At 40.6% G+C, this 12614-nt stretch overlaps 1 protein-coding gene across 1 annotated transcript in view; it reads right to left on the bottom strand.

The window, feature by feature from the left end:
- Positions 1–11727, bottom strand: part of piezo1 (piezo type mechanosensitive ion channel component 1 (Er blood group)) — a 60596-nt gene extending 48869 nt beyond the window's left edge. Inside the window, exons 1-5 of the mRNA XM_025060967.1 lie at positions 11718–11727; positions 11088–11253; positions 10028–10169; positions 6143–6395; positions 5022–5235 (exon numbers count right to left, since the gene is read on the bottom strand). Coding sequence (XP_024916735.1) covers positions 5022–5235; positions 6143–6395; positions 10028–10169; positions 11088–11253; positions 11718–11727 — 785 coding nt within the window. The remainder of the gene's footprint in view (positions 1–5021; positions 5236–6142; positions 6396–10027; positions 10170–11087; positions 11254–11717) is intronic.
- Between the last annotated feature and the right edge of the window lie 887 nt (positions 11728–12614).

A 12614-nucleotide genomic window follows, 5' to 3' on the forward strand; every position in this document is an offset into this window, starting at 1 on the left:
ATAGAGAGAGAGAGATATATAGATAGATAGATATATAGATAGATAGATAGAGAGAGAGAGAGAGAGAGAGAGAGAGAGATGGATGGACGGACGGACGGACGGACAGACAGACAGACAGACAGACAGACAGACAGACAGACAGACAGACAGACAGACAGACAGACAGACAGACAGACAGACAGACAGATAGATAGATAGATAGATAGATAGATAGATAGATAGATAGATAGATAGATACATAGATAGATAGATAGATAGTAGATAGTATTAGTAGATTAGTAGGTAATTATTGTTGCTGTGTATGGTGTTGTTGATTGCAATTGCTTTATACATCAATTATACCATTGTTAACCATTGTTATATATATTTATATATATAGGTATTGTCAAGAAAGGTTGAGCTCAGTATCCAAAGGTCATAAACCGAGTGCATCATAGCAGGCTATAAAAATATAGTTCCGCAGTTTGGCTAAAAGAAAGGGGAACATATGTCGAAATGTGTTACAAAAACATGTTGAGACATGTCTCTGATCCAGGGATGTTCAAAAGGTCAAAAAGTGTTTTACCAAAACATAAGATTAGGGGAAAGAATACAGTGATTTATATAATGAAGCATAAAAAGAATGTGTGATTTCTTGAAATAAAAAAATCATTTATACTTTTTCGAATATATTTTTGAATATATCTGCAGGTAACGCAAGATAGGGAAAGTGTCTGAATAAGACTAAAAACTTGCAGCTGTGGATGGTTTCTGAGCTTCTGCTGTCAACACAAGGTTATGACCCAGATTTGTGTCTATGCATGAAAAAGCATTGGTCCACAACCAAGCATTTGCCTGAATAAAAGATAAATATATACATGCTTGTATGCGATAATCACTGTAAGCTAAGCATATTTATTTGAAACGGATTTGTTACCAAAGACATTGCATTCACAACAGAGGAAAGCAGAGATTGTCACCGGGGATCGCAGCTACATCATTAAATGACAATAAAATTCTGGAATTATGGCAATGTCTCTGTCATTGGTGTGGAACCCCAGTGCCCACCTCCTGGGCAAGTTCGAATCCCGGTTAGGGCGGTTAATACCTTCCAGTGGACTCACCACCTGCAGGAAGGTTTGGGGGGTTGGTATGGTGATTTGGGTGGAGACTGTTGGCCCCGCGACCCGGTAACAGATAAGCGGATGAAAATGGATGGATGGATGGATGTTATTGAATTATGTGACCACTGTATTAGATAGATAGATACCGTAATTTCCAGACTACAAGCGACTACTTGGCTGCATGCGAAGAACAACCTTTACTCAAGTCTGCCAGTGGATCATGACAGCACAGAGCATAGAGTCAAAAACTCCACTATCATCAATGTCTTTCGAAAGGCTGGACTGCCGCGCAAAGAAGACAACGACAAGTGCAAATTTAGCCTCGAGACAAAACATGACATTGAGAGCAATTTTGAGGCTGTTCAATTCTGACACTAAAAAAAGATCACTTTAGTGGTTTTAGTGCACAGGAGGAACTAAAAAAAGATAACTTTAGTGGTTTTAGTGCACAGGAGGAAGATGAAAATAGTGATCGCTGACTTTTCTGGTAGGCTACTGTGTGTTATACTAGTCGCCAATGTCTCTCTGTGAATGGCTGTGTGAGTATATGTGGGTGGGGCGGGCGAGAGAGAGAGAGAACAGTAGCTAAAGTTGAGAGCAGTTTGAGGCCGGTCATGTTGAAGCGTGAGTTGGTTGTACAGGAGCTGTTTATGTTCTGTTGTGCTCAGTGTGGCTGATAATAAAGATCCCAACTTCCCTGTTTTCCGTTTAAGGAGAGAAACTGAAAACAAAAACAAGCATATGGTCACCCTATTTCCATTAGGATTTTGGATGTAAGTAACGGAATTATATTTTGTTAGGATTATTACATTGTTAGAGAGAAACTAATGTCCAGTCTTGAGAAGTAAAAAAATATATGGCCAGTACCCTCATTTAACCTCACATTTTGATTCTCCAGTTGCTTCCGCTGACCACAGCCTTCCACAACCGCAGAAATTCACAGATAAACCATATCAGACATGTGTTCAGGACTAAAAAAGCCACTCGAATAAGAGGTTATGCATCTCGTAGAAAACTCTGGCCCAGAAGTATAGATCCACACTCCTGAGAATATTTTTTTTTAATTGCTAATGGATGGTAAACCCACTAATGGGCTTTGGATGGAATTATATTGTGATCGTAATTCATCCAAGTAACCAGCCATTGCAAACAACAAGAAAATACAGGCAACTTGAGTAAAAGAAAATGGAGTGAGAAACAAGGCAGCAGCCGCAGGAACACCCTGCTGGAATTTGTAATTCGACTGAGGGAATGAAGGGATGTGAAATCATGAAACCACATCTAAACATGGACATATATCACATTCAGAGTGAAAAAAAGGAAACAGATAGCTAGAGAGAGAGTGAGTGTGTGAGAGAGAGAGAGATTGAGAGGGAGAGAAAGGGAGAGACCTTAGAACTTTAACTTGTCCTTTAATAGCCATATAATCAATTATATTAGATCATTTTCAATGACTTTACAATAAAAAAAAACAACCTCCAAACAGAGCATGCGCACACAAACACACCCAACAGAACAACTACAGTGAATGTCACTCTGCTCTCAGAGGTTAATGGTGAGGGAGTGATCTAAAGCACTACATGAAATGCCCCCATACCCCCTTAAGTTGGAGACCATTTTATAATAAACAAATTCCACCCTCGGCCGAGCTCTAGCCAATCCCCTGAACATGGCTGCAGCATCAGTTGACCAAGAGCCCTTCGCCTGGATTTTCCTGCTCGACCAGAAGCTCATTTTAGCCTGTCCATCCATCCATCCATCCATCCATCCATCCATTTTCATCCGCTTATCTGTTACCGGGTCGTGGGGGCAGCAGTCTCCACCCAAATCACATTGCACCATACCAACCCCCCAAACAGGTGGTGAGTCCACTGGAAGGTACCAACCGCCCAAACCGGGATTCGAACTTGCCCAGGAGGTGAACCCTGGGGTTCCACACCAATGACAGAGACATTGCCTCTGGGCCAAAGCGCCACCATTTTAGCCTGTCCTACCAGGAAAATGAGCAGCACAAGGCGGCTACGTAGTGTTGCTATATACCAATGCCCTAGGATGAACGGACAGTCATCCAGAGTGTTTCCGAGGCCACTTGGAAAATACTGCAGCGCATCGAACGAAAGGACTTAATCTGGAGCATCTGAGCCACAGCTGCTGTAGAGTCCTCCTGGTGACAGAAGGAGCAGAGGATCTAAAGGTCCCACATGTCTGTTTGTAGCAACGGCCCCCATGTATATCTCCCTCCGCTGTCGATCTGCAGTACGCTTCTCTATGGGCAAGACCTCCAGCCGCCTTTGGGAGAGGAACCTGGAGCGAACACACCCGACCACCTCGACTCACCGGACACCGGCCAGTGATGTCCTGTTGGGAACCTTCATAGAGACCGTGTACAGATTTTCCACTGAGGTCCTGTAGTGCTGGTGTTCTGAAGCTCAGAAGGGCTCTATCCTCCTCTGCCTGCACCTCCACTGCAGAGCAGATGGTCACAGACGGGAAAATTGGACCTACCTTTGGGTGATCCTCTGCAGATCCTCCGCCCCCAGTGCTCTCCCGAAAGCCCCCGGGGACCTCACTGTTCACATCCTAGCATCACACCTGCCTCCTCTTTTCCACTGTCCTGTTCTCAAGTTCTTTATTTTCGTGATTTCCTGCTCTGACAAGGAGCCTCTGTACGCTGGTGGAACAGTCCTTTCTGATCTTCAAAACTGTTCTCCAGGCCCGGGGGAACAGACTGGTAGAAGGCTGAGGTCATAAAGTCCATGCCGGAGGAGAATTCCAGGTGAAACAGGTGGTTTGTCATACTTCAGGTTCATGATGTTGTGGTAAAACCGTTGATGTTTCACCCAGGGAGTGTTCCTTACACAACAGATGCTGAGCAGTCTAGAGCCAGAAAGCTTTGACTCAGGCCAAGGCCTGATTGGCCTGATTGGCCTTGGCCTCCTTCCAACACAGGGAGGAACAGGATGGCAGGTTTGGTCCAGTGATAGCCTCCCCCCAAAAAAGTTTACCAGTCTCTTCTGCACTTCTTTGAGAAGGTCCCCTGGAGGCTCCACAACTCCACAGCTTTCCCCCTGGGGCTGGCCCCGGTCTATCTAGACCAGGGGTGTCAAACCCATTTTCACCAGGGGCCACATCAGCAATACAGTTCCTCTAGCAGGGCCCGTTGTACATGAAAGACTGTATAGATAAGGGGTCCCCAACCGGAGCATTACCAGGTCATTTGGTACTGGGCCACAGTGGGACACTTCGTGAAAAAAATGTACCGGTACTTAATTTTTATATCCATTTACTTGTTGATGTTTTATTTTGAAAATGTATTGATCCTTCAATGCACAGCATCTTGTTTCTGGTCTCTAGTACCGGGTGGAACAAAAAAGGTCAGGTAAGGACCGCTGGTATGGATGTAATTACTCCATAACAGACCAATATATATATATTTCTGCAATTGATAATTATTTATTCAAGTTAAAAATATTGTTCATTGTTGTGTAATAAAAAAAACTAATCTTTATTAACCTACATAATTCTATATTATCTGTTAGTTCCCAGCAAAGAATGTTTGGCTTGCAGCCAGGAGAACCTGCTCCAGAACCGCATATTTGCCACGATTCTAACCTCGTGTCTGAGAGGCAGAGAGGCGAGAGGTCGCCATTCTCACACGAAAGGTTACCTGCCGACTCTCTTTACAACTCCTCAAACTCACAAACAAACAGAAAAACTGTGGCGTTAAACTCCTATTACAGTACCTTTCACCCCAGAAAGTGTAAAAAACTGGAAAAAAAAACGGTGTCTATCGACTTTTCTCACTCATTTTGCAAACATCCGCACACATACTCACTCAAAGTGAGAGAAAGGGAGAAAGAGAGAGGGGTGGGGCGTGAGTATGCGTATGTCTGTGTGTCTATATGTTTCAACTCTCACCTGGCCCACAGACTATGTGGAGGGAACAGGGCCTGGGCCAGCAGACTCTGGTACAGGTAGAGACAAACCATGTGTCCAGCTGTGAAGAAGCCCACCATCACAAACACTGCATTGAAACCCAGGTGACTGATGGGAAGATGGTACGCCCACCAGGTGCACACTCCGATGAAAAGCAGAAAGTAAACGGAGGAGAAGGCAGAGGGCAGTGTGATGCCTGCAAGGAAAAAAGTTGAAGACAACCTTTGGTTAGTCAAGTTGGTCTTAGTGCAAGGGTTGTTAAACTCACGATTGGTTCAAGGGCCACGTACAGCCTGGACCAGTACAATCAAAATATATTACCTATGAATCAGAGGTGGGACCAAGTCATTGCTTTGCAAGTCACAAGTAAGTCTCAAGTCTTTGCACTCAAGTTCGAGTCAAATGTCAAGTCAAGACAGGCAAAGTCAGAGTCGAGTCCAAGTCAAGACTGAAAAGTGTCAAGTCAAGTCTCAAGTCCTGCCGTTTCTGTTTTGAGTCCTTTCTAGTCCTTTTCAAACAAAATAACAATATATTTACACAGATCACTTTGGGTTTTGGAGAAAGTATCGAGTCTTGTCGAGTCAAAGGGCTCGAGTCCAAGTGAAGTCACGAGTCACTGATGTTAAAGTCCAAGTCGAGTGGCAAGTCTCTTTACATTTTGTCAAGTCGAGTCTAAAGTCATCAAATTGATGACTCGAGTCTGACTCGAGTCCAAGTCATGCGACTCGAGTCCACACCTCTGCCTATGAATTACATTAAGAGAGATGAAATCATGACTACACTAGTAGTTGGCAACAACTGCTCTAAATCATTTGTGTACTTTGCATCATGACCTGCCAAAAATAAAGACGTTAGCATGTATTGTTAGTACATAAACAACCACCAAATTCAATTCATAATTGTCAAATCCCCTAATTGTGATCAATTATTTACCCTATATTTCAAAACTGAATTATTTTACCGTGAGGGTTCTCCTAAATATCCTGTTATCAGATTTCATCCTCTTACGTTTGTGATAGATGTGGTTCGGCCGATAGTTCTTGACACGTGTGCAGTCAAGCATTAGACCAATAAACTTGTATGAATCTGAAATGAAAGCGTACCAGCCAAAGCCAACAGGCCAACAGCCAGGATTCTCCCCAGGTCCCGCAGAACTTTTTGAGCAATGACTTTCAGACGCTCCGCCATCTGTTTGGCTCTGGTTGCTGTGGAAACCTCCTCATCGGGGTCAGTAGGTAGTGACCTCTCTTCATCATCATCATCATCATCCTCTCCCGATATCTCCTCCGCCTCTGCACACTCGTCGTCGTCATTGTCTTCATCATCTGAGGTTTTGTCTGTGGAATCATCTTCTAGCTAAGATTCAAAATGCAAAAAAAAGAAATTAGCGTAAAGTGGTAAAAACCTTTTTTCCAGTATTGAAAAAAAGTGTTTGCCAAGGATTTCAATGCCTAAATATTTCTTTCCATTCACAAGTGCCCAACTCTGTTAGATTTCACCCTTGTGTTTGAATGAATGCATTTACTATAAAAAATAAGTTGCTTTCTGCAATAAACTGTACGAATCCTTTTGATGGCTGAATCTTTGGGAAAATTACAAATCAAATCCTTGAATACGTCAGAACTGCCACCACTGTATGCACAGTGCTGAGTAATAGCAGCGAAACAGCCGTGATGTGCAGCAGCAGGTGGTAAGGACGTAATGGTTCTAAATTCAGAGGAAGAATGTGATGCCCCCTTTTGCCCCCCCCCCCCCACACGAGATCCTCATGCGTAAGTAACAGTTCAAACAGAGGACAGCGGGCCCACTTGAATACTCCTAATAATTATAAAGAATTCATGTTACATTTCTTGGGTCCTGCATGCTGCGCAATAGATCCCTCTTTTTTGAATTTGTCCTTCCCTAATCCATATGTGAGAATTCACTGTGGCATTTTGCCATGCCCAACACTAACAACAGCAAACACAAGAAATGACATTCTGATACCTCTTAATAGTTTTGCCTCAGTCAATACCGGGTGCTTGATAAGTTCAGGGGGGTGGGTAGTTATTTAAGTAGAGCGGAACCTCCAGATACGAACTTAATCTGTTCCACGACTGAGCTTGTAACACAAGGTGGCTCGTATCTCAAATCATTTTTTCCCCATAAAAAAATAACAGAAAAAAAATTCATCCGTTCCAGCTCGTTCCAACTCCATTATTAGTGCTAATAACAATAAAAAAAAAAACATGTTTTTAAATGCTATAGAGACATACACACACAGAATATTATAGTATTTTATAGTATAGTATGTATAGTACATATTGTATAGTATTTAGCTAATATAAAATAGAATGTGGTTTTAATTAGTTAGAGTTCTTACCTTCGAGACAGACAATGAGAAGAGAGTTGGACCATACGTAGTAACTTCCTTTTTTTTTTTTTACTTTTCTTTTTTTTTCTTTTGTTGCTTTTTTTCAATTTGTATTCTCCCTTTAGCGGGCACCACACTCATATATTTATATATATTTTTTATATATTTCACATATTTATTGACAATTTCATGCTTTATTTACATGGTCATCGCGCGTTTCTTCTTTTCACTACCATCCTTACCACTCGGTCACCTAGTGTCGGCGTCCGTAAGCGCGTTCGTATCTCGAATCTTTACTCGTATCTCGAAGCCCAAAACCGCTCCAAGGCCTGTTCGTATCTCGAGGTTCCACTGTATATAGGGCTATGATTATCTTGGTCATTTTAGACTTGTTCGACTAAATGAATTATATAAAAAAAGATGAAGTCCAGTACCTTTATATTATATCGGTTCTGTCCTAATTACCTAAGAAACGAGATACACGCTCAAGTCCGTCGGCTCTGACCGCGTTTTACATTGGTGCAATATCGTAGCCCATGATTTCTGGAAACATATAAATATGTAAACTAGCGATAACTACACAAGAACTGCTGAGAAATATTTCGATGATTGTTTCTGTCATGTTATGTCATGCTTCGAGGCTGAGACATGAATAGACTATCAACGTAAAACTTTGAAATGAACTTGAAAATTAAGCATTTGGATGATAATATTTGAGAGATGCTGCAGTTGCTCCAAAAAAATATTAGACTAAAATATGAAATATGCAAATTCTGATATTCTTATACGCCCAAAACGGAGCAAACTAATGGACAAGTTAGCTTACCGATTTAAGACGACATGTCATGTCATCATTAGTAATTGAGCTTTGATACGCTAACTTTGTTTGCAAACTTTTCATTTGACTTTTTTATTTATTTTTGTTTGTTTTTAACATGGTAGAAGACACTGAATATAATTCAATTTTTAACAAAATTAAATAAATATTCATTTGAACTTCATTGCTCCCACAATTAGGAAGTTGTGTTAACAGCAAATCTGCTGCGACAGGTGGCCTCCCCTTGGACGTGCCAAGTATGTGGTTCCTAAGGGATCGAACCCATGACTCTCTGCTTGTGAGTCAAGCGTGTCAACCACTACACTAGTGGACCACATATACACATATTAGAGAAATGATGGGTGGTTAGATGATGGTATTATAGGGTATACGGTACATGTCATTCTGTCAGATTAATCTTCATTTAATTCGTGCTATCAATGCATTCACTTCAACAGTCCTGGTTGTTTCTATAAGATCATTTTATAAAAATTAGCACAGTGCTAAAAGATCTATTTCAGAACCACTAAAGCAAAGGTTTCCAAAGTGGGGGCCACGCCCCCTAAGGGGGTCCTCTGTGCTATTCCAGGAAGGGTGTGGATGGAACGAATTTAATGAAATGTAACACAGTTTATCGCCCAGTGCTATAATGTTTAACACGAAACCGGCAAAAAAAAAAAAATTCCTCCCAAAGGAGGGCCCAGCAGAGAAAGTTTGGGAACCACTGCACTATATGAAAATATAGGCTGATGGTCTGCCTGTTGGGCATTGCTGCCTGACGCACCTCCATCAGTGCCTTAACCACTGTATTAAAGTATAGATGATGATAGAGTTCTGTAAGTAGGTCACAAAAATACAAAGCAGGCGTAGCTGACCGTAGGGAAACTCTTGCAGATCATAATCTTTTTTTTGCATATTTCACGTATCGTTATCAGACGCTGTCTGCTCTGACACACAAAAAACAAACATACGAATTGAACCTAACAAAAGCAGCAGTCTGTCTGAACGTATAAATGACTTCAAGGGGAAAGGAAATGATTGAAATGAGAAGTTTCTTTTATCCATTTCAGTTATTGGGCACTTAAGTCAACACACAGAGAAAAGCTGTTACCAGTCATGACAGTGACGACTTTCCTGATACAGTGGAACCTCGAGATACGAGCGTCCCGACATATGAGTATTCCGAGATACGAGCAGGCCTTCAAGCTAATTTTTGCTTTGAGATACGAGTAAAGATGCTAGGTGATGGGCTCTCTTCCCTGATTGATTTTTTTTTCCTGTTATTTCTTGTGGGAAAAATGATTCGAGATACGAACACCTTGAGTTACGAGCTCAGTCCTGGAACGGATTATACACAAATTCTCACTCCTGTCAACTGACCAAAGTTGGCATTGCTATCGTTAAATGTGCGTTAAACGTGCGTTTAAACAGTTACAGTTAAAAATGTGTGAAATAAACAGGTCACGAAACAAAATACTGTATGTGTATGTGTCCTGTTCTTTTTTTTTTTTTTTGTGAGGATGGGTGAAAACTTTCCTATGAACCAAAGGATGGGCCCAGTAGAGAAAGTTTTGGAACCACTGGCTTAGGTAAAAGATAGGAGTAGTATTTCAAATTACCTAAAAGACATAGTTTGTAGAAAAATGTATAATAAAGTCCAGAAAAATTGATAACATTAAATGGAAAGACAAAGCGCAAAATATATATGGTATATAAAAAAATCCCAAACCATATGTAGCTGTGTGCAGGACAGGGGTTTGGATTTACTGTTTTTGCAAAACTAGTAGGCTATACCTTTAAGACACACAGAGAACTCACAGATGTTATATTGGCAGCAGCAACCATTCTCCTGTTTCTGACCAATGTTTTGCACAGGATGACTGTTAGCAAGGCGACCACAAATACAGCCAGATCTGGACACAGCAGGCGGACAACGCTCCAAGGATCCTCCAGTGGAAGCCTACAACACAGACAATCAACGACAGAAACGTTTTCAGTAAAAAATAAAATAATAATACCCAGTAAAAGGGACAAGTCAAAAATGATTCTTCGATCTAATATTATTATACAAGTCAGGGGTAATGATGATGTCATTTGTGAGCGATTCGTTCAATTCCATGCAGTACCTTCTCTCGCCACATGGAGCTGCATGAGCTCAGTTAGCAGGACCAGAAACAGAAACGATTAGTTCACGTAATGCGTCGTTCATGCGAGTTCAATATGAACAAATGTTTCATATGACTCAGGAGTAAATGATTCCTCTCAGTGAGCGATTTGTTCATTTTCATGTAGTACCTTCTCTCGCCACATGGCAGGCGGCTGCATAAGCTCAGTCTTTCATTTTGTTTGGTTCTATTTAACTTTATTTTGATTTAGCTTTTGCTATTTCACTTCATTTATGTCCCTTAGATGTGTACAGTGTTGTGTATCAAATGTAAAAACAAAGCGTGTTTATAAATAAATACCTTTGTAAAATTACATATTTATTGTATTATACTCTGCCATATAATAATAATAAAAACAACAAATACAACAACAAAAATAATAATAATAATATTACATTTTAAACACAATAAATGCAGCATGTAAACATTTTAGGGAACATTAATTATTCTCGTTTTCTCGTTATTATCATTATAGAGCAATGGTGCCCAACCCCCGGCCCCAGACCAGTACCGGTCCATGGGTCAATTGATATTGGGCCGCACAGGTAAAAAAATGCCTAACTTATTTATCACCTGATTCTGAACAATGTTTTATTTTGAAAAATGACTGCATTATCTTCACCGCATACAATAAATGTAGTTTTGTTCCATTTGGCAGAACCTTTGAGATGATCTTATCTGTTCATTAGGCTTAACAAACATGAGTTACATACCTGGATACACCTATATGCCTGGTTACGGTGTTCCATTGTGAGCAGTTGTCACCTATGGCATCGCTGAGAGGAGGATAAGTGTACAGAATAGTCTGGAAGCACACATGTGCCAGCAAAAACAACAGGCTGGTACATAATACTGCTTGGATAAAATGCCCAGTGTGCCCTGAAAGACAAAGAGAGAAACAAGAGACAACGAGTTAATGAGAACACAAAATGTTTTATTTTATGTGGAATAGGCTAATGTAATTTTCCGATCTTGTCTTATCGAATAGCATTAAATTATAATATTTTATGTGGAATACGCTAATGCAATTTTCTGATCTTGTCTTATCGAATAGCATTAAATCAATAAAACACAAACAAGAGTAACGAGACAACCTGAACAGTGGATAGAGGTAGACTGTAGTAGTAGTAGTAGTAGTGGTAGTGGTATTTAAGTAGATAGTTATGGTTGTTTCTAAAGGGCGCATTGGAATGATTTTGATATTTTTAGGCCATAATATGAAATAGGTTACCAACGAAATAATTTGACTGCACATGCAAAGAGATTCATTTGACTTTACAAAACAAGTTTTGTTTAATATGAATAACTGAAGGAAACAACCAAAATGCCTGAAGGAGCAGTACCGCGGGTCATGTCTCCTAGCTGCTGTGGTAGAAGTGGACGTATTCACTTTCAATTTTCCAATTTCTAGTCAAAGTATTAAAGTATTTTCATATATAGGTATAAAACGTAAATATGGTTTTAATGGCCTTTCATTAGTTGCAAATAAAACTCCAGTCAACTGATTAAATCAAATATTCATGTTACTATTGTCTATTAAAAAGATCACAAGAACAAAACATTGAGTGCCCTTTTACCAATGAATCAAGACAAATAAATGACTCATACTATTGTATACATCTGAACAGAGTCTGATGTTAATAAAAGGGCCTGTGAATATCAATAGCGTGTTTTTCTACATGCATGCATCCAGTGTCAGTTTGCTCCGTCAGTAGCCTAACTAGTTTTCGGGAGAGACAAACCATGACCTGACGAACGTTTAGGCAGCACAAAAAATCCTGGACAATGCTAGAATCCTGGACGGACGCATTTTCTAAATGGCCAAAAAGAGGATGTCCATGGAAAAAAGAGGATGTCTAGTCCCGCTAGCAAGCTATGATAGCGTACAGCTAGCATAACATAGTTAGCATAGTTAGCCGAACACAAATGTGTTCGGCTAAATTAGTTAACTTGTTAGTGAACTTAGGGAACATTCATTATTCTCGTTTCAGTGGCCAAATATTTGGTGCATTCCTAGTTATTAAGTAAGATAGATCCTTTATTATCATTATAGAGCAGAGGTGCCCAACCCCCAGGCCCCAGACCAGTACCGGTCCATGGGTCAATTGATATTGGGCCGCACAGGAAAAAATGCCTAACTTATTTATCATCTGATTCTGAACAATGTTTTATTTTGAAAAATGACTGCATTCAAAAAAGAGGATGTCTAGTCCCGCAAGCAAGCGATGCTAGCGTACAGC

Source organism: Cynoglossus semilaevis, chromosome 12 (genome assembly GCF_000523025.1).
Source record: "Cynoglossus semilaevis isolate Cse_v1.0 chromosome 12, Cse_v1.0, whole genome shotgun sequence".
Lineage (NCBI taxonomy): Eukaryota > Metazoa > Chordata > Actinopteri > Pleuronectiformes > Cynoglossidae > Cynoglossus > Cynoglossus semilaevis.